The 25,298-nt window shown below is 38.2% G+C and overlaps 1 protein-coding gene across 26 annotated transcripts in view; it reads right to left on the bottom strand.

Moving 5' to 3' along the window:
* The window catches only part of MYT1L (myelin transcription factor 1 like), a 384,826-nt gene that overhangs the window by 89,236 nt on the left and 270,292 nt on the right, over nt 1-25,298 (bottom strand). For 18 of the 26 annotated variants that reach the window (XM_074947738.1, XM_074947721.1, XM_074947742.1 and 15 more), the window contains 6 exons: nt 21,029-22,006; nt 16,249-16,383; nt 13,377-13,467; nt 10,875-10,982; nt 7,267-7,478; nt 374-621 (listed from right to left, as the gene is read on the bottom strand). In XM_074947738.1, coding sequence (XP_074803839.1) covers nt 374-621; nt 7,267-7,478; nt 10,875-10,982; nt 13,377-13,467; nt 16,249-16,383; nt 21,029-22,006 — 1,772 coding nt within the window. The remainder of the gene's footprint in view (nt 1-373; nt 622-7,266; nt 7,479-10,874; nt 10,983-13,376; nt 13,468-16,248; nt 16,384-21,028; nt 22,007-25,298) is intronic. The other 8 variants (XM_074947730.1, XM_074947732.1, XM_074947736.1 and 5 more) reach the window with 4 other exon arrangements.

The following is a 25,298-nucleotide window of genomic DNA, read 5'->3' as shown; positions in this document are numbered from 1 at the left end:
TTTCTTACAATTATAAATCAGATAGTGTTAGTAAAAATTCTTTAGTGCAATTAATACAACTTAAGGAACCTAAATAGCTTCCATAGTTACTATAGACCCCAACAGTAAGAGAAGAATTAAAACAGAGAACAACACATTTTATCAGCACCATTTTAACTCTAAGCACTGATCTGGATTTCAAGAATTACTGATGAGTAATTTGCATCTTTATCTTTTATTTTGCTGCCTTAGCAGAGCTGCCACATTTTTGTTCTTTCTGAGAAAAAGATTAAGCAAGAGGCATTAAAGCGACTCTTGAACCTATCAGGGGCACAAATCTAGTGCAGTAAAGAGGTTTGTATCATCATCAACAAACGTAATTGCTCATTTTTACCCTGGCACAGAGATCCTGAGGTTTAGTGGAAAGGTTCTGAGGCATCTCCCTGCAGCGAGTGGAGAGATTCAGAATAGCAGTGGCAGCCATGTGTGCTGCCTCCATGTCATGAGTATAGTCAAAGCTGCTCTTGCTGCAGGTGCTGCTGGCACTGCTGCCTCCACCACAACTCATATTGCTGCTGCTGCTAGGGGCATAGCTGCTTGTTGTGCTGCTGGTGGGGCTTGAGTTCTTGCAATAACGTTTAGCTGTGGGAAGAAATAGGACAAGGATGACTCAAAAGTACTAGCACGTTACATAAATGACAAGAAAAACAGTCTACGGTGGGTGAATTCTATAATGAGCAACAGTGACTGATTAAAAAAAAAGGCAACAAAAATGATGCAGGTATTCTATGATTTTGTGCGTGAGTCCTTTACCCAAGCAATCGGGTGTGTGTTAAACATCCCATTAGAAATAAATCCGGAGGGTGTGACTGTATACCACAGTGACAAACAGGCCAGATGTAGCAAACAAACACGGTGCATGAAATTTCAGCAACGGCACAGGGAAACACTGCTTTCATTCCATAGTAAGAGCTGATTATATATTTGTACGGGGACTGTTTGGGTCACTCGCTTTTATTAAGAGGTGGGCATATAACAATAGGACATTTGAGTGGTATTGCACCAGCAAATTGGGCTAACTCCGGATTCACAACCGACCTTAGGAATCCCACTCCCTGGAGCTAGTGGGGATCAAGCTCATTGGGAAGATAATGTGCTTGATCTCCAGGCCAGAGTGCTAGCCATATGTCCTTGGTAATCTCAAATTGACCAAAGTGTTCCTCCATTCTGCAATGAGGGCAAGTACTGTGCTGGTCATGAGAAGGGAAAGGAGGAGGACTAAATGGAAAAAAGAAGGTGGCCGTAGAATGAAGGGGCAGGCATTGTTCAAATATGGATGTGGGGCCCTCACAGGCTAAAGCAAATGTAATATAAACAGAAAAAATAAATGAGCTCAACGGTGTGATTTTTAGAGGTGCTGAGCACCAAAAGCTTCCTGTTGAAAACAACAGGAGTCGTGTACACTCAACACCTCTGATAATCAGGCTACAAGGGTGTATTTAACTATATAATGACTGACACACATTGTAAGGCTCAACGGATGCTCAAGAAAGCACTACAGCGCTACATCAGGCTTAAGCCTGCACAATTCATTCCCCTCTTCTTTAAATAGAACATGACAATATTGTTGGCTTTTTAAAAAACATGAATATTCACATTTTATAGCCAAAGGAATTAAAAAAACCCAAACACACTCCTGGCCCAAAATAAATGGCTCAAATTTTTTTTTTAATAAATGACTGAGAAAAAAATGTCAGTTGGTCTATTGTACCCAGAGTGCTTCATGTAGCCCACACACTAGAAGTCAATGTCAGCAGTTACACATACATGCATTCATGGTATAGCGATTTCTCCCCTTTAAGATGGAGTTCTGTATTCTGCAAAGATCATATTGAACAATATAATAAATGTGTTGCAATGCCATGTCATTGTGCTATAGAATATATGCGTAATTGCTGGACAGAGGGTCCTATATAAAGGCCCTATATAAAGGGTCAACACACTAGTTAGATCTCTTTCTCCACAGTTTCAATTTATGCCAACCTCTTCAGGTGTGCTGCGGCAGACATACATGCAGTAATCTGCTCCCTTGAGCACAGCCTCTTTATGGACTACATTCTGCCTGGAAAAGCACAACAGGAGAGTCTGATGCAGAATTTATCTTATACTCCTTACTTCATCCCTTTCATTTGTACATTTTTGGAAAAGTTAATGAAGTCATTGTTTACTGTAAGTGAAATAAAATGCTTAATTCATAGCAGATACAGAAGTGTTCTCAGGAAACCCACATAGTACACAGGTGTGATTTTTTTTTAACGAAATGGATGGTTAAGATTCATGAAGTTTCTTTTTGTTTTGCATTCTTTAGATCACTGTTGTTTTCTGCACATTCACAGATAATAATCCTGTGAGTTATTTCCCATGACATATTTTACACCAAATTTCATTCTGAAACTAGTAGTCAATATTGGTCACTAAAAACTGAGCATTTATCCATGGTTGCTACATTCTGGTAGCCAAGATACTCAACTAATTCTCTAAACTTACAACAGGAAATAAGTACAGTATCTCAGTTACCACTGTGTTGACATAGTAAGTGTTGACTTTTTAACAGCAACCACTTTGCACACGTAATTCGCAAAATTAGGACTATATTTCAAACGAATAAATAACATGCCTTTTCTATCACTTGCAAAAGAAAAATGCAGCCATATTAGACATTTGAGAGTTGATTAAAATTAAATTAAATATGAGATAATATAAGACATTTTATATACCTATATCAATACAGAGAGAGAGGAAGGGAGGGAAGGAGAGAGGAAAGCAGGGAGGAGTAATAAAGAGTTTTCAACATAGGATTAGCCACAAGAAACTCTTCCAGGCTCTGACACAGACTCCCTCTGTGGCCTTGATAAAATCACATGATCTTTCTGCTTCATTAGTAGAAAGGCAATCACAATATTTAATCTTAGGCGTGTTGTGAGGATTAATAAATGATTGTTTGTGAAATGCTTTGAGGGTGAAAAGCATTATATATGTATTAAGTATATGTGAATGGCTGTGGTCATTTTAGCTTGAGCTTCACCGTACAGTTTTTAATCACTTCTTGCAGCCTGGATTATCTACTTCACATTACTTTTGAAAAAGAAATTCAGGACTCTTGTTTATAGTGAATTCAGTAGAGTGAAATCCATCTGCAGAGAAGGGGAATGGTAGTGAGATTGTCCGAATAAAAAATAAAACACATTTTGCAGTTCTGCTTTCGAGCCAAATAGTGATTTAGTGCATTGCTGTGGTGCAGGGTCGCTGGGACCTCTGTAATCCAACTATGCTTTGTGGCCAAGTGGCAAACCAGAAAGCAGAAAGCAATCTCTTCCATCAACGACAGCCACATTGCTCTCAGGCAGCCGCTCCAGCCAGCTCCATTTCCAAGATTCTGACTTTCCCCTGATGAATGACATAAGGGATGATGACAGTGGGGTCAGTGCTTCTCTAATATCCCAAAGGCTCCTCCATAGCTAAATAAGCTGGGGAGTGGCAGGTGCCCCATCAAAATTAAGGTATGCAGTCCTTTCCAAACAAACAGGGTTGATGAGAGAATGAGACCCAGTTCCAGCATCCTCTATCCCCAGCACCAGCAGCCTTGGTACCAGTTCTATTGTTCAAGTTAACCACAGCTCCATCACTTTTTCTGAACCCCATAGGAGCTCTTCAGGGACTGTAGAGCCCCAGTGCAAGGGAGTGAGATGGAAAGAATTCAGGGAGGACTGCTTGACAACTTCTGGGGAGAGGAACAAATTTGCACAAAAGTTTTCCACTATCCCTGAATAGCTCCCACCTGCAGAGCTCTGTGAACTCCTCTGGACACTGGGTCCAGCTGTTCTCATCATTACTGCCATATAAAATAAGCCCATAATGTATCCCATTATGATGTTGTCCCTAAAGGGAAAATAAAGCCAAACAAACAAATCCTCTTCCTTATAAGATGATCTCTCTGTAGCATCATCAAGGCATCATAGCATACAACATACAGAATCCTCTCCTTGTGTAATTCTTATTAAAGCTTACACACACACAAAAAAGAACACAGTCCATGCCACTCACACCAATTTATTTGCTGAATATATCAGCCCCATGACATTTTCCTGATGGTCTGTGACACAAAGCCTGTTGCTGCCTCAAAATTAAAAGATTCAAACATCAAGTGACTCATTTCTCAGACGCTTAATACTATACATATTTCTGTTTTCCTCTTAGAGTGTTTGACAGAATGAACCTTTGATTAATTACCAGTCTCCACTAAGTTTATGTATAACACCTCTTCAAAACAAAAATTTCTTCCCTAATGTACACAGTGGGTTCATACTATATACCTCCCAAGCTAGCCTCAATGCTATTTGAATGGGGGGGGGGCGAGGGGGAGGTGTATTCCCCCTTCAAACATACAGGTAACTTCTATTTAGATTAATGGGAGATGAGTGTGTATATAGACAGTGGAATAGTTGGCCATCATCTTTCATTTTAATGCTTAATTTTGGGTTTTGGGGTTTCTCACCTTTTTTTTTTTAAGCTAAATTTCTAACATTTATAGATTCAAAGGCCGGAAGGAACCATTATGATAATCTAATCTGACCTCTGATATAACACAGGCCATAGGACTTTTCCAAAACAATTCCTAGAGCAGATCTTTTAGAAAAACATCTACTCTTGATTTTAAAATTGCCAGTGATGGAGAATCTGCAACAATTCTTGACAAATTGTTCCAATTGTTAATTAACCTCACTGTTAAAAACGTATGACTTATCTCCTGTCTGAATTTGTTATGCTTCGACTTCCAGCCATTGGATCATGTCATACCTTGCTCTGCTAGACTGAAGAGTCCATTGCTGAATATTTATTCCAAAATGCCATTTTGAAATGAAAAGTCAAAACACAATGTTTGAAAACGGTCAAAACAAAATGTTTTCAAAACAAAGACCAAACATTTCACTTCAAAATGGCCAAAATAAACTGCTTTGACAGTTTTGATGTTCTTTTTTCCTAATTTATTCAGTAGAAACTATTTACCATATTCAACCCAAATTTGTGAATAGTTGTTGTGACCTGAAAAATGTATTTTTAGGTGAATTTACTACTCACTGAAAAATAAATTTCCCAGCTCTGCTCTAGAGACTGCAAAGTTCCTTAAGGAAAAACGTTTCTTAAGGAAAAGGTCTTTTCCTGAGACTGGCAAGTTATCGCTGCTTCCCTTTCATGCCCGTAATAACTAAAGCCATAGAAGTTTAGTTTTAACACCATGGGGGAAATCCTGACCCCATTGAAGTCAATGACAAATCATCCACTGATTTCAGTGGGGCCAAAAATTCACCCCATATTTCACCCCATGTTTTTATACTTACAGCTACATGCACCACACAGTACCAGCTTTTCACCCAGCAAGTTTGTAAGCCCATTAGGAATGACAACATCCTATTCCACTTTGGGGTGGGGAGAAGAAATTTACCGAGCCACATGTATCTAAAAGTGTTACAATCACTCCTTACTCATTCTTTGGCTGAGATGTTGACATCCAAAGCAAGCTCGCCTCAATACTATTTCAAGGTCAAAGGGGTTTTATCTCCATACATATAGGTATCTCTCATTTACATCAAAGGGAGATGAGTGTATATGTCAATGGTTCTCAACCTGAGGCCCAAACAGCACACAGCTGCGGCCCATGTGACATCCTCAGGGCCACATAAGTAGTATATATAGTGTGGATGCCGCCCACGTAACCCATAGAGAGCTGCATATGTGGCCCAAAATGGTCAATAGGTTGAGAACCCGTAGTATATGTAGATAGTAGAGTAATTCCCTATCATCCTTCATCATTTAGGGCCTAATTCAGCAAAAGCATTAAGTATGTGCTTAACTTTAAGCATGTTCTAAGGTCCGATTCACTTCAATAAGAGTTAGGCACATGCTTGAATGCTTTGCTAAATGGGGCCTCAAACAGAATAAATTCTTGCTGTTTACTCCAACATCTGAGAACACGTACACATATTCATTCACAGTTTCTAGCGAGTAAACAGAGCATGTACATAATAGGTAGAATTTTTAGTGCAAACCTGTTGACTTAAATGGTGTAACTTATCAGAATTTAGCCCTCTATCTCTATTAAGTTGTTCCTTTGAGGGTGGGTACTGGAGAGTTTAAGGCACTTTTACTCAGAAATGTCTGCCTTTTTCCACCCTCTCTACTAGTGTGAGACAACCTGCTTACTGATCTCATAGGAAAACTTAACTATCAAAAAACATAGGAAAGATGGGGACAGCAGCTGTTACAATTTCCTCCTTCTCCACTCACCTACTTTTCTAAGTCAGAGTCTGTTTTGAGGCAACAGCAGAGACTGTTCCACTAACCCACACTTATTCCTAATTTACTAAACAAAATCTGGGATTTCATAGGCTAGTCAGTGAGGAGCCCCAAGCACTTTATCTTGTAAGATGAATTTATTTAGAAAATAAATTGTTCCATGTTGCATAAGAAAGAGAGGAAGGGAATGTTGTGATGTTATACTGATAGGTCTGGAATATCCCAAAATGGGACAACTCCAGCCCTTCATTCTTTGGCCCTAGGGGGTATTGTTCCTTGGTCCAACTCCTCTCCCCTGCCAGCCAGCCACCACCATCACACTTTCTCCTGCCCAGAAGGAAGAAATAGCCTCAGAGACAGGTGTTGATGCCACTTTCATCCAAATCCCGATCATTTTACTCACATGAGTTCTCACAGTGAATTCAACAGGAATCCTCATGTGGATAAGGTGAGCAGGGGCTTTTAATTAATTGATGACTAGGGGGCTGAATTGCAATGAGGTCCATGTTTTCTCCCCAGAGAGCAAGCACATTACATTTATGAGTTTCCTAAACTACTGTACAAGAGCAAGATTCCTAATGCAACCCATGCGCCCAGGTCCTCCCAAATGGCAGCATAATACACTGCTACTGTGCCACAAGGACTGGCTCTCCTCTGTAGATTTTTTTGCAGACTCAGTACATCCCAAGAACTGAATAGCTAAGGATGTTCTCTTCTCAGTGCAACAATCCTGCAGCAAGCACCATATAAAATAATGCTTTTTAGAAAAAGTCTTTAAAAATAACTTAAACATAACAATGTCATGCTGTGAATAGCATTCCTCTTAATACTGTATGAACATGAAGGTATGTCTTATTTTTATGAAGTTTACATATACAACAACATTATTAACTGTAAACTTGTCTCTCATGTATAAGAGTGTGCACCTCCTACCATCATATCCTTTGGGGGATATATCCCTGGATTGCACCTTGGGAGCTATGGCTCTCTTGCCATAGGCATGGTTGTCATAACTGTTATATTCAAACGAAGTCTTAGAGTATTTCTCTAGTTCCTTGGCCAAGTTGGAGCGGGGTGTGGTGGTGGGGACATTGTTTCTGTAGCCATACTGAGGGATCTCCAATTGCTTAACAAAGCACATGGGCCTAGAAATTAAAGATATGTACAGTTTGTTAGATGCAGTTCAGTTTATTGTGTCTGTGCACAATTTATAGTTCAGATTAGAAAATCTGAGTTATTTATTGCACTCAAGAGACAGCAATATATTATTGTATTGTTTGGTTTGGTTGTTTCCAGCAGACAAACAATATATATTTTCTGGAGCAAAGCTTAGGATAAATTAATTATAATAGCGCTAAATGTATTCTGTGACTAAAAACAATATAATTGGTGAAAAGTTCTATTTTAAAAAATACTTAAGGGTTTCTCCTTCCCTGTGAAATTACATTATATAACAATGTACTTTCTTTGGGAAGGTGGATTAGAGAGAGACAAAAAGACCGGTAGAAATTTTAGACAAATTCTTCTAGTTATTGGAAGTAAAAAACGGTACTAAGAGCTCTACTCAACTCAGGGAGCATCCTTTGAATTCTGCTGACAGTATTTAGTCTTCAGAAGAGAAGAGTGAGGGGGGATTCGATAGCAGCCTTCAACTACCTGAAGGGGGCTCCAAAGAGGATGGAGCGAGGTTGTTCTCAGTGGTGGCAGATGACAGAACAAGGAACAATGGTCTCAAGTTGCAGTGGGGGAGGTCTAGGTTGGATGTTAGGAAACGCTATTTCACTAGGAGGGTGGTGAAGCACTGGAATGTGTTACCTAGGGAGGTGGTGGAATCCCTATTCTTAGAAGTTTTTAAGGCCCAGCTTGACAAAGCCCTGGCTGGGATGATTTAGTTGGGGGTGGTCCTGCTTTGAGCAGGAGGTTGGACTAGATGACCTCCTGAGGTCTCTTCCAACCCTAATCTTCTGTGATTCTATGATTCTATTTGCATGTGGTTTGCCCTGTCACAAAAGAAGCTGGGGTCCGCCTCTTCAGGGGGAGATCCGTACGCGGCACCCACACAGTCCCTCTTGCCTCTGAACTGTCATCTAGTCTCTCTGGCTCTTGTTGAGTCCTGCACGCAAGGCTTTAGCAGGAACTGTGACTCCTGGGGCTGCTCCACACACCACATTCAATAGGCGGGTCCCACAACACAATAAGGGATGGAGTGCAAGTTAATACAGACTTAGGCTGTACCATCTAAAATTCTCATGTGAGAAAGTGTTGCGTGACTGGGCCTTAGAGAGCAAATCCTACAAGGTGCTCAGCATCCTAAAAGCCCACTGATTTTAACGGGGGTTTAGGGTGATTAACTGCAGACTTCGGGTGCTTGGTACCTCAGAGGATCAAGCCCTTTTTCTTTCCCCCACAATTATAACATGTGGAAATGGAAGGGCCATTCAGGGGAACACTAATTTAGTCACATGCAGAAGAGCCATCATGCCTAGCTGGCTGATGAAGTGGAATATAATAAACAGCTAGAAATACTAATATATTTTTAGTAGTTTGCATTTCTGGATGAATTCATTTTCATAGAACTTAGACAAGAGATTGAGGTGTAAATTACCCAAGAAATTATATAATTCATACCGTACCCTTTGATTTTCTTTTGTATGTTGGGTTCCTTTGGAAAATTTCTCTTCACTTTTCACAAAATACAATGGGCCAGATCCTCAGTCGGCGTAGCCCAGTATAGTTTAGGCTCATTTAAGAAAATAAATACAATTCACATAGTGCACATTCAAAACAAAACTAAAATTTTTGGCAGAGCAAAAATCCTATGAATTTGACTTTTTTTATTAGTGAAGACATTTTGAATGCAGGTGGGATGGAGACAAGCGTAAGATCAGTTCACAGGATTTAGACTTGGAACACATAAAGTCCCCAATCAATCACTGTGGGTGGAATTTATAAGACAACCCTTAGGACGTTCATCTTAAATAGATCCAAGAGTTAAAGGTAAAAGGGACGTAGTGTCTGAGATGACAGTCGTACTCAGGCTGCCTAACAAGATCTGAAACACATGAAAGACCCAGAGGCAAAAGCAAAACTGCCAAAACAGCTGTCTAAGGAGTCTGCCAGAGAACCAGATGCTGCTTTTGAAAAGCAGCCTCCTCTGCATGGCATCGGACTCCTGTGACTTCTCTCTAAAGAGCAGTGAAAGCCACTGTATTTTTGGTCTGTGTGTGATCCTCCTAATGAAGATTTGATGATTTTGTTCAATGGATATTTATTATTATTATTAAAAGCACCATCGTTGAGTAAAGTATCATGGACAGTGTCTGAAAAAAATGAAACCAGAACTGGGTCCGGTCCAGATAAAGCCACTGAAAACACTTGGGAAAAGGAAAACAAAAATCCAAATTCACTAAATAACCGTTAGCTTTCCTGATGCAGGACATCGTTCTGTTTTCTCAACCCCAAGAACACAAGGGTTTGGAAAATGCCATCAAGATTTTGATGAAGTACTGAGAGAATATTCAAAGAAAGATGACTCCTTTAACAGTAAGAAACATTCATTATAAGTCACCCTATCAAAATTTAGGTCAAAATGATAACCTGACAGAGAGAAACTTATGGGAAGCCTAGGAAATTCTGTGTGCTGGAAGTTGTGGAGAGTCCTTCAAATTCTCCCATGGGGAGAAGTGAAGGATGTGGCCATCCTAACCCACAGATATCATAATATCCATGGTGAAATTCTGCAGCTCTTGGGGCATCAATATAGGGCTGGTACACTCATGCAGAAGTCCAATGCCTTTGCACTGCTCCCTAAACTGTCAGCTCCCCCAGAAGCCACATTTTTCTCCACCCACATCTGGCCCAGCACTAGGTGCATTTAATAGTGCCGAGCTGGATTGTGCATAGGATAAATGCTGAGCCCCAAATGCATGGAGAGAGGGGGTAATTATGACAGATTAGTTCAATCTCCTCCCTCCATCAAAATTTAAACCAATAGAATGGTATTTCCATTCCTTTAATCCCTTCTGTGGGGGAGGGAGCAAAACAGAGACAATGAACTAACCCTTAAGTGTTTTTGGAAGCTAAACTAGATCAGGTATTTTTTTCATAAAAAGGTATGCTGCCAATTTAGTACTGCAAGTAGGGCTTCTGGTTTTCATTTAAACTGATATTTACTAGTAAAAGCCTGCTGAAGAAAACAAGACTTACCGGTAAATATTAGTTTATTCCCAAAAGATACCAACTTTTTTTCACACTGTTCTTAGACTTTGCACTCCAGCAGTCAGCTTTACACCAAACAATGCCTAAGACAAAAATGAGCTTTTCAGGCTTTACATGTATTTGCCAAAATAATTACCAGCCCACCCCCATGCAAATTTGTTGGGAAATAATGCTGAGAAAATTGGATCCAGAAGCCCTAATTCTAAACTCTTCTTTAAGGGAGATATATATGTATATACAACGTATATAAATATAAATGCTCAGATTAATTTAACGTGTGATGAATTTTGCATAGTATTAAGTATTATAGTGATTTCTAATACCTTAAAACCCGATCTGATGCCTGGTTTGATTTTGACACATCACAGCTCTGATGCTTCTCTTGAGCTTTAGCCAGTTTCTCTGCTGCAGCAATAGGACATCCAGAGAGGCTGCAATTACAGAAAGGAAATTTAATTGTCTTGTCCTGAGAAATTTCACATTATAGCACTGATCCAATTACTCCTTCTCCTCCTTAGTCAGCACGAGGAAGAATCTGGAGGAAAAAAGTTTCCAGAACCTTTTCTGTATACATTTCCTCTAGAATAGACTTCCTGTCTTTTTGAGCAACATTCTGCTTCCAAAGTTGCATGGATGATCTCATATCCAATATTCTTTTCCTCCTACTGTACACAGGCAGAACTCTCATGGATGTCAGTTAACAGGCATTCAGGTAGGAAGAGGAGAATATAAGCCAAAATTTACTTTGCGGCTTTGTTAGCAGAACGTGGCCCTTTTGTTCATATACATTTTGTCACTGAAATGGTTGATGCAGATTATTCAATGTCAACACAATACAGATGAAATTTTGTGCTGCTTCACACCTCATTCAGCCTCATTAACTTCAATTAGGTTGTGAGGGGTATAAATCAGTGGAGAATTTGACTGAGTGTCTATAAACCTATATCAAAAATATATTTTCTTGCTGTTTATTCATGAAGTTAAACCACTAAAGGTCGTTCTAGTCACGTAACGTGAAAAGAACCAAGACGTTCTTTTCTTGGACTTGAACTCTAATTTACAAATGCTGAACTATTTTTGAAGTGATAGTTAATAAGTCTGCTTCTGCTGGAAAAGATTTAGAACAGTTGAAAATAAATATCCTGGTACCAGCAGATGGTGCTCTTAGTGAATTTGTAAAATCCTGTGACCTGACAATGGAGGGGTCTTTTTCTCGTTATTGTCTGTTGCTTGCTTATGTGACCGCAGCTCCTTGTGTTCTCCACAGGAAAAGAAATTAAAGTGAAAGGCAAATCAGTGCACTCGGTGGCATAGGGTTTTAAACTAGAGACAGAGGTGCCTCTCGAAAGGGCTCAGCTTGAAATCTTACTCAGGCCCAGATGCTTCCCTTGCAACAGAAGAAAAAAAGAAGAAGGGGGGGGGGGAAAGCAGAGCAAAATGCCCCAAAAGCTGCAGAAAGAGGTAAGCAGAATGCTCCCTCCACTCCTCCCTGGGTGCCAATGGCAACCCCTCTGTCTCAGTTCCACAGGGGGAAAGGTTGGGGGGCTCTACATAGGTTCAGATTAGTGCCCGCGGCAGCTGCTCTCCAGTGACATGCTCCTCTTCAGACACCGGGGATATCCTAGCAGATATCCAAACGGAAGTCAGTGCTGCTGCAGCATTAGTTGCCATGGAGTCCCCTTCGAAGCTTTTGCTGCTGTGCTGCATGACATTAGTGGGAGGCAGCCAGTGGCTGCGTAGCTCCAGAGAAGAAGGAGGTGCCACAGAGCCTTCCAAAGAGACTGGTCCTCTGCAAGGGAATCCATGGAGCTGAGATAAGAACTCTCGGTGAAGCCAGAGCTCTGTAAGTGTGGAGGACCATACCGCCAATACCCTCTGTGGTCTCCCAAGCCATCTTGCTGCAGTTAATGTTAAAAGGAGCTCAGTAATGGGAACCTTGGGTAGTTTTCTGTGCTCTCTGCCCACCTTCCCTGGGTTTTGCCATTGGAAGCTACAACGTAGAGCTCAATTTCCTTATGGAAAAGTCATAAAATATAATAGAAATGATAACTTTTCTGTAAGTTTTTAAAAATAATCCCTAGGATGTAACAGAAAATAAGGTCCATTCTATAGGATGATTAAAAAACTCTATAGAAAAGTATCATTTTCTGTGGAATTCTATAGGTTTCTAGAATAATTTCTATGAATTCTATTGCTTTCCTCATCTTGAAAATCAAAAGTACTTTTCCATATTGTTTCTTATTCAGGCAAAATTCTCATTAATTTTTGCCTAAATATGGACTTCAGGTTGAGCCCTTGGATGGTAGAAAACTTTAAATTGTATAATATATATGTAATTGAAATGCTTTTTATTATTTATTCATACAAAATTGTTCTTATGATTAGAGTGGGATTTTTCACGCCGTATGGAGTCATCACTCATAAAGATGAACATTATATGAACCATAACTCTGTCCTGGTCTTGATAGTTTTTGTGGTCTTTTTCTTTCTTCTATTACTTTCTCCTTAAGGGTCATATGCTTCTTTTAATACAACTCTAGCTAAGTTAAAAAAATAAATAAAAACAAGCAAGTGATGCTTAAAACGTTTCTTACATGAATCAAATTAATTTTGCACAGAAGTCTCTTCACATTGTAAAATAAGTTTAAGGATTTTTTGATGCAAAATGAATAAATAAAGCACACTAAGCACCATCTGCCATCTTTAAAACAAAAGAACAAAATCACATACACATATACACACACTCTCAGAACAGACTGCCAGAAGTGCTGCAGCTCTGAAGCAGTGTTCTCTCTAGACTATTAGACCAGTGATGGCTTCCTTACCTTCTGTGAGAATTCCTGTTGCTATTTACGTGGCCCCGACCTGTGCAGCCTGGTGTAGGACACTTAAGAACATTTTCATGCATGGCAAGAACTTGACAAGAAGAGTAAGAGAAAACAGCAGCGTATGAAAGCAAGAAAAAAAAAATCAAGTCCCAGTATATATGAAACCATTTAAAAACCAAAAACCAGGATTCATTAACGACCAGCATTCCTCAAAATACACGTAACCAATAAAGTCTGATGAGGGAAGGAGGTGTCGTGACCTTATGCGCATTAACACGGGTAACACTGTACAGTGAGAATTATGGAAATTACAGAATCTAATAATTAATGTGTCTCTGGTGTGATGGTGAAGCAGGAAACTCCCAACATCCTCTCCATACATAAATGCTGAACACTGATCAGCTCAATAGTAACAGGTGGATTGGGATCAGCCCAGTAATAAAGTGTGGATTGTGATTGTGTAATACAGTTTTATGCACTTATAATAAAGTCTGCGAGCCAAAATCTGCTCTCAGTGATACCAATAAAAAATTGAATTTCTCCAGATTTACATCAGTACAACTGAGAGCAGAATGTGACCGTAATTATGCAAGTCAATTCAGTTTTACTAGGGTCCAGTTCTGCCCACAGTCAAATGGGCGTAGTCAATGGAAGTTACTACACATGTAAGCATGAGGGCAGAATTGGTCTCTTTCTCTTTATTTTAATTCTCTATAAATCTTAAATTATAAGAATGCAAATTGAAAAAAAATATGGAAAAGAAACTCCTAAGCAGTAAGCACTTTGTAAAGTTGAGGGCTGGTGGAGTGATTAATCATGAGAGTAAGGAATAGGTAGCATTGGCTTTAGCAAGTTGGGTGCAAGATTTGCCCCCAAATTCTTTCAAGGCAATTCTCTTTTGAATTTCAACACTCTTGCTATAATGGGCCAAATTATCAAGAGGTTTTGTAAAACGGAGGTACCTTAACAAGGAACTAGACTGGGACCTTTCCTTTTGTATGACAAGAGACATATCTGAATCCATGTCTCTAAAGCTGGATGGCTAGTGCATTAATGTACAGAACTAGGCCATTCAGCCTCTCCAAATAGCTCCCATTTTATTCACATGGGATGTACTCATGAAGTCATTGTTTAGTTCTCACTCAGACAAACTCTGCTGAAATCAGCGAGTGCTTTGGCTGAGTAAGAATTGAATAAAAACCAAGCAGACACTTGAGGATTTAACCCATAGAGACTGATTCAAAGATCATCATCACCACCATTACCACCACCACTGGCAGTGTATTAAAATGTGTGCAGATGCAAAAGCTTTACTCTGAAATTCCTGCTATTCAAAGCTGTTCTTGAAACATGCTTCACAAGGCCAGCATAACAGGAAAATTAGTTCAATAAATAAATAAAAAGATGAGCTCACCTTTTTCATTTTAGTAACTACGGAACATGCAAACAGTTTAAAGCTATATTCTTCTTTGATTTACAACATCTTCTAAAGAGCTTTATTTTCACCATTTACAAAAAACGAGAGAGAACTTTAAGCACCTGAGAAAATATTTGTACTTCAGAAAATTACAGGTCAAATTACAAAAATGGAAAAATGAATTAATTTAATCTGCTGTAGTCACAGATCAACCAAGATGCTGTGAGGTTCCCTCATTATCTTAATTCTAGAAAGAACAACCCTGCTATGAAAGAGAAGACTTTGTGTTAGACTCTCTCTCTCTCTGTGCTAATACACTTCTGACTTCCCTTTCTGAGACAACAACTTTCTTGGTGATTTGGGGCCTAATTCAGACCTGCCTTACTCCAGTTTTATGTCAGTAAATGCATTGTCATTAACAGAGTTATGCCACTGTAAAACTGGAGTTGTGCAGTGGTGAATCAGACTCATGGTCTTCTATAGTGTAAGTCTTAAGGGCCTGATTCTCCTTTCACTTGCACTGGTTTTATACCAGTGAAATTCCATTGGGTCTGATTCTTCTCTGCATGGAGACTTCTGGACAGCTGTACAAAATGGGTGTCAAATGTTGCCCTTCCGATTTGGATGGGTTTTGCACCCATTTTAATTTACACAGGTGTAAATGACTCCTCAATTTGCAAGACAATGGAGAAACAGGCCCACAGAATTCAATGATGTACATGGTGTCCCATTTCACACCAGTGAAAGTAAGAAAAAGAATCAGACCCTAGCCAGATCCTCAGCCGGTATAAAATCAGCACAGCTCAGTTAGCTTCAGTGGAACTATTCCAATTTATACCAGCTGAGGATCTGCCTTAAACTTTCAAGACCAAATCCTTCTCTCTTCTACACAAGTGCAACTTCCTTTGACTTCAGTCCCCACAGAACTCATTCACTTTAAGGGAAGATGCACCCAAGTAAATGACAAGAGAGTATGGCTCAAAATCCTGGATATTACTACTACAGGACCAAATTCTCTTTCTCTCTCTTTTTTATAATGTACATTTCTTCATTATGTCTCCAAATAAATAAACACATAAATAAAATGGGTGGTGAGTTTTTCAAACTTGAAAGCACAATTGTTCCTGCACTAAACAACAGGGACTTCAGCACTCAGAAGTAAAAGCAGTGCAGTGTTTCTGGAAAATCTTTCTCTGCAGACTGAATGCATCTGTTTAAAAATAACCTAACATTCTCAGAATCAAAGAATACAGCTTTAAAAGTTGTTCTTTTTAGTTTAAAAATTATTAGAGATATGAATATGATGGAATAAAGAAAAAAACTATAGCACAGAACAGGATGCTTAACTGAGACATACCATACCATAAAATGGAAATAAAAAAGGTTGAAAAAGCATGCTAGAAAAATCTTTGGAGTTTTATCCCCAGTTTCCATGAAACAATGTGGACTTACTTTCTGGAGGGACCCTATCTTTGTGTGGGCATCCTGACAAACTGCGGTGATGGGGGTAAAGCCCCGTTACATGGCCAGTTCCATCACACCCAGGGGTAGGACATTTGCTCTCTTTCTTTTCTGTTCTTGAGGGATCTATAATTTACAACAAATGTGTCAAGTGAATTATGCTTTCCAAATTTCTGTAAGAAGGTTCATTTACTGTTGTAAGTTATTCTTTGGTAAATGTTCTTAAAAATACTAGAAGAAAAAACTGCTGCTTCTGAAAACAATTTTGTCACTTTTGTTCCCGTTATCTTCTTTTCATACCACAGGCTCCTATGATCACAGCAATACTTATTATAGTAATTGGGGAGTGACCTTCTTTCAGCAAAGCCACACCACTGTCAATCAATGTTCTCCTGGCAAGCATCAACTTAAGAGTGTAAAGACACTCTGAAACTGTTAGCTGGTTCCCCCTTTCTTTTCAGTACTATTTGCCTGATGTACTGAAGCCTGCAAATGTACTGTCATAGACGTTCAGTCTCTTGAGGTTAGCAGACCCAGCTCCTTAGCATACTGGATTCAACGATTCAGCACAAATATATCCTTATTCAAAGTCACTCTAAGCAGATGACACTGATTTTCCTAAATTCCTTATGAAGTAGTAGAATACAAAAGCATATAAAAGCATTTTTTTCCTCCAGTAAGCCATAATAGGGTAAAAGATCTAATCAGATGTAACAATCCCTTATTTTGAATTTGGGCCATTATAATCATGCATCTATAAAGTTTGTGTATTTGTAAGCTTAAAAGGTGAATAATCTTCTATAATGAGGTTTGTTTCTTTGTGTACAAGTCAACGAAAGGGCCTCAGGAGACTTCTGTTCAATAAACTATTGTTTTCTGCCAAGAAAGTAATGGAACTGCTGGTGAAATTATTCCTGAACTAGAACTTGATCACATATTTCATCAGTTTGTTTCCTGTAATAGAACATTTGTAAAGTAACATCCCAGGGCTTCCAACTCAGCACGTAATACAAGCTACACCACATCACCTTTAACACTGTTGCCTGATTTATACACCAGTATTTAAGAAAAAAGTTTCATGCTACTCTGGCTACAAAGATTCCGTCTTATTCTAAGTTAATAGCTAAAAGCAAACATCATCACCCATTCTAGTTCTTCTGTCAGTCCTGAATTCAGAACCCAAACTGATCTATCATCTTTTATGTATTTTATGCTGCTCCTGTTATTTCTTTCTGCAGGATTTATGCTTTTTTGCCTTTGGAAATAAGGTTTTGCTATTAGGTTTCCATTAAGTCTTATGGTAAAAATCAGCCCTGGTTTAGCAGGTACAACCCCAGTGACATCAAGGGACCCTTTCAGTACTTCTAGAGATTTGGGTACAATCTCTTTTTAGTAGATAAAGTGTACAGACTACTCACAGTTCACATTCAGTTGCAGGTTTTTATTTTTATATTCTCATGTGGTTGTTGCATTTTCTAAATTCCAAACCCTTGCTCAACCATCTTGGCTTATGAGAAACTCTTTATGATATGGTGATTGCTCCTCTGGCCTAATTTCCAGTACTAGCTTTTAATATCACACTTTAAACTTAGCTGTCACAAATGCATTTCTAATTGCTAATGTTTTATATTAGTTTGCATGTATGTCAGGTGTAACATACAGTACTATGTTTTCTGCTGTTCAATGGTAAATGTATTTATTTACAAAATTTCATCTTCAAAGCTCTGTCCAGTCATATAAACATCACAAAACCCCTGTGAAGTAGGTAAATACCATTATCCCCAGTTTACACTTTGGGAAATTGAGTTTTAGCAGTTAAACGCAAGGGCACAGAAGGAGTCAGTATCAGAGCTAGGATTAGAACTCAGGAGTTCCTTCCACATATACCTGTGCTGAGACCACTAGACCACCAGTCCCATTTTCATTCTCACACACAACTCTGTACAACTCTTTGTATAAAGCACATTGAAATGTGGGGAAAGTGTTAGATAAGTGAATAAATCATAAAAATAAATAAAATAAGTATAATGTAAATATACCAGTATTCAAGGACTATTAAAATGCAGATGATTAACACAATAGACCATAATGGCTTCTCTAGGGCCCACGGACTAGAACCTCAGCTGATGTAAACTATGTAGCTCTATAGTAGTCAGTGGAGGAATGCCAATTTAGACCAGCTGAGGAGCTTGTCTTACAGTGCCACGCAAATTCTCCTGAGTATTCAGATCCTTAGAATAATAGGGTTTATGAGCTCCAAAAGAGCCTTTATGGTCTAGCAAGTCAGAAAAGATGCTGCACACTAATCTTACATTTCCAAAACTTGCATGGAATTTTATTTGCACAATTTCCCATTGACTTAATAGAAGACATCCAGCTAAAACTCTATGGAACTATGCAGAAAACTTAGGGCTCAGGATTATATTCACCTCTCAATATAAATGCGTACATATTTGGACTAGCTGATCTGCTCTTATTGAATCCCTTCCTCCAATAGAGAATACCACTTTTTGTTTTTAATTTTTTTTAAGAGCCTAATCCTGAAATCCTCACTCAATCCTTGCCACAGTGGCAGTTTTGCCTAAGCAAAGCTTGCCCAAGCTGGGTCACAAGGTTTTAAAAGTCATCAGTCTTGGAGGAAAGAGTCTCTGGAAGATTTTAAATGGAAGAAAAAAAAGTGGCTTGCCGTGTCTTTGTTGTTTCAGTGATCTCTGAGAGCAGAGCTCCTGAAGAGAGAAGACAGGAGTTACGATTCTTCCTAGACACCTCCACCCTGAGAATATTTCCCTTTAATTGTATCATTCATCTCTTTGGAGAACTTTTGCAAGCATGTTTGGGAGATTATATGTGCTATGAGAATGAATGACATAAATAACTCCCTTTCTTTCATCCCCCCTCTAATTCACTGCAATATTCTGTTTTTCTCAATCTTGTCTAGAGTGAGGAAGGAATCATTCTCCTCCCCCTCTCCTCCAGCCTTTCATCTATGAAGAACAGAGAAGGGTCACAGCTGTAAAGTTTCCTGATCCAAACTATCATAAATTTCAGGGCTTTCCTTTGTATCCAAGGGTTGTGTTTGGGCCTATCTCCAATTCATCAGGCAGTCCTTAGAAGTAGGTTGGCATCAGGGAAGCTCTAGAAATCACTGAAATAAGAAGCCCATATTTCTACTACTACTATATTAATCCTTTGGCGACTGCAGAGATATATGTTTATGTGTTTTCCTAAGCATTCGTGGGTTGGCAGATCTGGAAAACACTGTTTTAAGGATTTTAATGTCAGCACTGGTTTAACATGTTCTGTTTGGTTTTGTTACATACACACATTAAGAAGGGAACATACACCTATTATGTGTCACATGCAAGCAGTAGAAAAATCCACATGGCTATGGAATAACTGTTTAACTAAACGTAAACAATGTCTTCCCCAAACACCCAACATTACTAGTTCATACAGTGGACTACAATCTTTGTGTCTGAAAGCAAACAAAATTTCTAAGCTACATTGCAGACGAGTTTCTGATACCAATAACTTCCATGTTCCTGTTTGTATAACTTATAAGAGACTGGCTATTTCCCCCTCTTAAAACTTGTTTATAAAATCAAAAATCTCCTGATCTGAGATGTGGTGTGCCAACTTTAATCTCACAGCCAGATTTTATGGCCATGTTATCACCCTTTGAAATCAGAGGTTTATAATGGAAAAAACAAAATAACCCACCGCCCCAAACCCACAGTCTAAATTATAGAGATGAAACCAGGTGTTTCTCTATAAGAAATACAATATATAACCAATCCAGCAACATGCTTATCACCTCCTTAGAAATGCAGAGCCCTCAACTTCCATTAAAGTCAATAGGAATTCAGGGTGTTCAACAACTTTCGGGAGGTATTGAATGCTGTATAGGACAGAGCCCTAATGCATATATATGTGGACACATACAGAGGGGTGTGTTAATATAAACACACCATTACTAGTATAATTCTTTAAATTAAAACATATTTTAAAATTAACTTTATATCTATATATCTATATATCTATATATAGATATATAGATATATAATTATGGTTAAGGCAGCACCTTAACTGTTTCCACAATGGAATGAAACCAGTGAAGTGGAATGCATATAAGAAAGAAATTGCTATTGATCTCAGCCCAGGCCACACTATGCCTTGCATAGCAAACGGTTTCCATTACCTTAGTATCTTAAGATAATTAATGTGCAGTCACTGCCCCTATCTTATGTTATCGGTCATTCTGATACTGTTCAATTTCTATCAGGCAACTCTACGTTTTAGATGGGAGCGGCTTCATCAATAACTGTCATTTGATGATAATTTTATAAATCATGATGCCACCTACCCAATCCAATCTGTAAAATATACACTTCATAGCTGATTGACTAACTGCTACATAAATCCCCATCATTCAATAAAGTATGCAATGCAATTCTCCTCATATTTTTAGTCATAATACCTGTTAGAATCATCTTTGCCTCTTTCAACATGATCTCTTATTTGTTTTGTTTCCCTGAAAAGTTATGTTTTTCTATTTAGCCAAATGATATTGCACTGAAATACTGTACATGTTTCTAACACCGTAGAATGAGTTGTTCTATTAGGTAATCACAGCATGATGCTATTTTAGAATCACGCCATAATCATACAAATTAAATAAACAATGACTTCACATTAGAGTTCTAAGCATCACTTATTAGCACGTTAGCTCACACTTTTTCATGACACAACATACAGTATATAGAAATATTACCTTTACCATAATATGGCTTTTTGACATGGCCGTCACTGGATTTAGGCTTCCTGTCATCCCCAGAAAGTTGTCGTGGAGGCTGTTCCTCAAATGATCTCATATTATCCCTCCTTCCAGCTTCCATTGCCATTTTTTCCCTCATGGCTTTTGCTCTTTCAGTTTCCAAAGCAATAGCTTTCTCAAGCAGGGTTAAGTTACCTTTTGTCATATCAAAAACTTCTTCAGACCTGTCTGAAGTAATAGAGGTGGTATCATCATCTCTTTCATGACACCCATCCTCCTTTGCACAGCTAGAAAAAGTTCTAGATCTGGGGCTCAACTGTTCTTCAAGCCTCATTAAGTTCATCATGTCAGAGTAATTCCGATCTGGCGTTCTTCCTTGGAAGTCATCTTCTTGCCTGACATGTTGACGAGCATTCATATTTTGCTGCTGATTTCTTTCCTGTGGGTTTGTCTCACTAAGTTTCCTAGCCAGATCAAAACACTGGTTCCTTAAGCATTCCAAACTGCTGAGACACACCTCTTCATCACTCTCTTCCACCATTTTTTCCATAAGTCCATTGTTCATAGGCTTCCCTAGCATTACAAAGTTCATATTTCTGTTATCTTGCTGTGAAATATTGTCTGCATAATTTCTGTCATTAATGTTTTCTGAAAGCACTACACCATGTCCTTGTGCTAATAATTTAAGGGAGTCCACTGTTTCCCTAACAACATCACTGTCTAAATCTAAACTCAGCTCACTTTTCCGACCAATATTTTCATTTTTGTCACTATCATCTTCCAGACTATTAGATGTATTGCTGTTCATTTCTGATTCTGTCCTGGCTCTGTATGCTGCATCCTCTGCAATTTTGCCAAGATTTAACAATGACTTGGCCACCAGTTCATCATAATTATCATACTCATCATTATTGTTATCGTCTTTTTCTGTGTCTTGCATTATTCGAGTATTGTGACAATTCATTTGATGGTCTTCTGCATAAAAAAAGAAAGAAACAAAGAAAGAAACAAAGAAAGAAAGAAAAAGGAAAAGAAAAGAAAAAAAGTGGCTAGAATTGGAACTGTTGTTGCAATAGCATGGACAGAAAACAAACTGCATGTCAAATACTGTTTATCATACAGAAGCTCTAGAACACTAAGACCCATGTTCACATAAGTAGAAACCACCTGTATTAAGAAAATGAATATCTGTAAAGCCCAGAAGGGCATTTTTATATATTTGCTATGAACCATTAATTTATTTCATTTATCATATAATAAACTATTAATTATGCAGGAAAAAAGACATTTTTTACAAAATTTTATTAATCAGCATTATTTCTAAAATATTAAGGCATAAATTCTTCTATTCCCCCTTTCACTTCTTTATTTATAGTTTTATTGGGGTTATTATAATTATATTATTCAAACTATTATATTTCCTTAGGTTGGTTTAACTTTCCTCACTCCCATCTTTTTAAAAGAGTGAGCATTATAGGGTCTGTTTTCTTAATTAATTAATGTACACCAAAAGAGAATTGGCTCTTATATAAGCACCATATACATCATTAGTGCTATATGAAAAACAACTGCAAGACAAGTACACAAAGAGGTACAAATACATTTCAATAAGTGCACCCATAGCTAGAATTCAAAATCTATTGCTCAGCTATTGCAAACTATGAATAAGTAAAAAACGGTGATAATCATTACATAAAAGGAAAGTAGAAATAACAGTATGTATAATATAAGTGTAAGTAGCTACACTATCCCCAGTTTAGATTCGCTTACATACATGACATTGGCTTCAATCCAAAGTGTCTTGTCTAAACAAAGGCCACATTAGATAACTCCTGTATTGGCTTGTTATCCTGTACATCACAATATCACAAGATGAGACATCATAACTCTGTTTTACTGAGTTCTGCTCCAATAACTAGTGAGTAACAGAGAGGCAACTTTGTGAATAGAATGAGTCACTCTGAGACACCAGGGATACCCTTGGATATATCTCATGGTAATTCAAAAGTTAATGTGCATCACCATCATACAAGTTCTTAAATAAATATAGGTCAATTGTTATTGACTAAAAACACAACATAAAATATATTTTGACACTCAGCTACTCAAACATTTGGAATATTTGCTGCAAGCACTTATATGTAACAGTAACTCACATTTTTTTAAAAAAGGACTTCCCCAATTTAGTAATTAGCATGATGCACTGGGCCAGCTCAATCAATGGAGTTATGCTGATTTGCACCAGCTCAAGAGCTGGCCCATCAGCATAAGCTAACATCATAGGGACTCAGATGTATTTTGGTACAATTGTAGATATAACAATTTCTTAGCTATGACCTTTGTGCTTTGGGTTAAACAAAATGTAGTGGGAAATTTCAGGTAGCAGGAGAATTTAATTTACTAATATTTGCTGACAGGCATGCTTTTGGCATAAAAGAATATTTTCTGCAGGTTGGCGGACAAAAGAATAAATCAGAATTTTAAATACAAAGCTCAACAGTGAGAAATATAATACTTTAGCCACATGCTAGTGTTCATGCTACATAGTGGTTGGGGATCCTGGGATGAGAGGAAGCTGTAGTTAAGCAGCAGAACTGATATACATAGTGGATTAGGTTGTGTCTAGGAAAGGAAGAGCAGAGATCCGAGGGTAGTATATTGTACAAACTACATTAGCTAGTTAAGTATAGTATAGAGGATTATTAACAAGTAGAGATGTGTGTTATATTCAGCTGATAAGAAAACCCAATTCATTGTCATCAAACCCATTTTTATTGTCAATCTTGGTATTATTTTAGTTTACAAGTCTATTATTTTTGTGATATTCAAAATTCGGATGGCCTCAGTTCACTAAAATTGAGGTGTGTCAGAACCTGGTTTTCTCAGTGAAAGACTTGAGATAGAGTTCAGCTATTTAAAAATTTTCCATTTGATGTGTTTGCATAGAAGTAGGTAGTTAAGTTAGACAATTAGTCTGTGGTATAAGAAAATCAAATGCGTTTAATACTCTAATGATCATATTCTAAAATGAAATTTATAAACAAATCTCACATTACTGTAAATATTACAGCCCAGGACCATCTGTATGAAGAATATTCAGTGGAAACTGCTGCTTTCACATAGTAATTCTTGCAGTTGTGTCTGATGGGCAGCCAGAGGTGGAAGAAGTAACAGGGAGAACAATTAATGAGGCAGTAAGCTACACCTCCGAAAAATGCTGATGTGTTCAAGCCTGAGACTTTAACTTCCAAAAGCTGTTGTAAAGCCAACGTCAGTTTAACAGCATATTGAAACACAGGACATGAAAATGTATATATTCTCAGTTCAGTCATACTAGGACTGGTCATGTGTGCATTGAGTGTTCCACACAACAACTTTTGAACCTTTCAATTCTGAGTTGGTGTTTTGACTTGAATGACGGGCATGTGGATGATTACCAGTGGATGAATGTGCAGCACTTTGCCTATATTACAGTGCAAAGCCAAAATACGAATCCCTTATTTCCTGAGTAAAGACATAAATTCCTTTGGAGTGCTTGTGAAGCTGGATAAAAGCTATAACTTTAATATTGTTTATTCTGTGAGTTTGGTTTTATCCATTTAAGCTCTCCTGCCCATTCAACTGAAAAAAAGGAGGAGGAGGGGCAAGTGGTGGAGAAGAAGAAAGTGTAATGTTTGAATCTTTGATGAGGGAAACAGGGGAATAAATTATTTTAATCCTCCAGTTACTATTTGTCTTCTACTTTATATTTCTTTAAAAACAATTATGTTTCTAGGGAAACATTTATTAATTAACTGCATGAAGTAACTTTTTTCTCTTTTTTTTCTTCTTTTTTTGAGGAAAACTACAGACGCATGTACAGTTCTCCAGGGCCATCAGCACGCTGGCCAGATCCAGTAGCGCTCTTATGCATGTGCTTAGTTTTGAAGCTACATACTTAAGTGCTTTGCTGGGTCAGGCAAGAATGGTCATCACCCTGAAGGTTCAAGTCCCAATATGGTTGGTTAACATGATTTTCGAAATATTTTAGTTTAACAATGAGGCAAAATTACTCTATACAAAACAATGTTACTTCCCTTTGAGTCAACTATATAAAATCTTACCATGCTATTATTATTTTTATGCTACCAAAGTTTAACTTTTAACTGGTTCCTCACATTTTGTCCGTTTAATGATAATATGAATTTTATTAGGACTCCACACATTATAGGTGAGATCTTGACTGACTGTTATATGGCTACGTGGGGAGGGAGTATGGCACCTTATC

Source organism: Natator depressus, chromosome 3, assembly GCF_965152275.1.
Source record: "Natator depressus isolate rNatDep1 chromosome 3, rNatDep2.hap1, whole genome shotgun sequence".
NCBI lineage: Eukaryota > Metazoa > Chordata > Testudines > Cheloniidae > Natator > Natator depressus.
The sequence above is the reverse complement of the archived record's forward strand: the minus strand, read 5'-3'. Positions and strand labels throughout refer to the sequence as shown.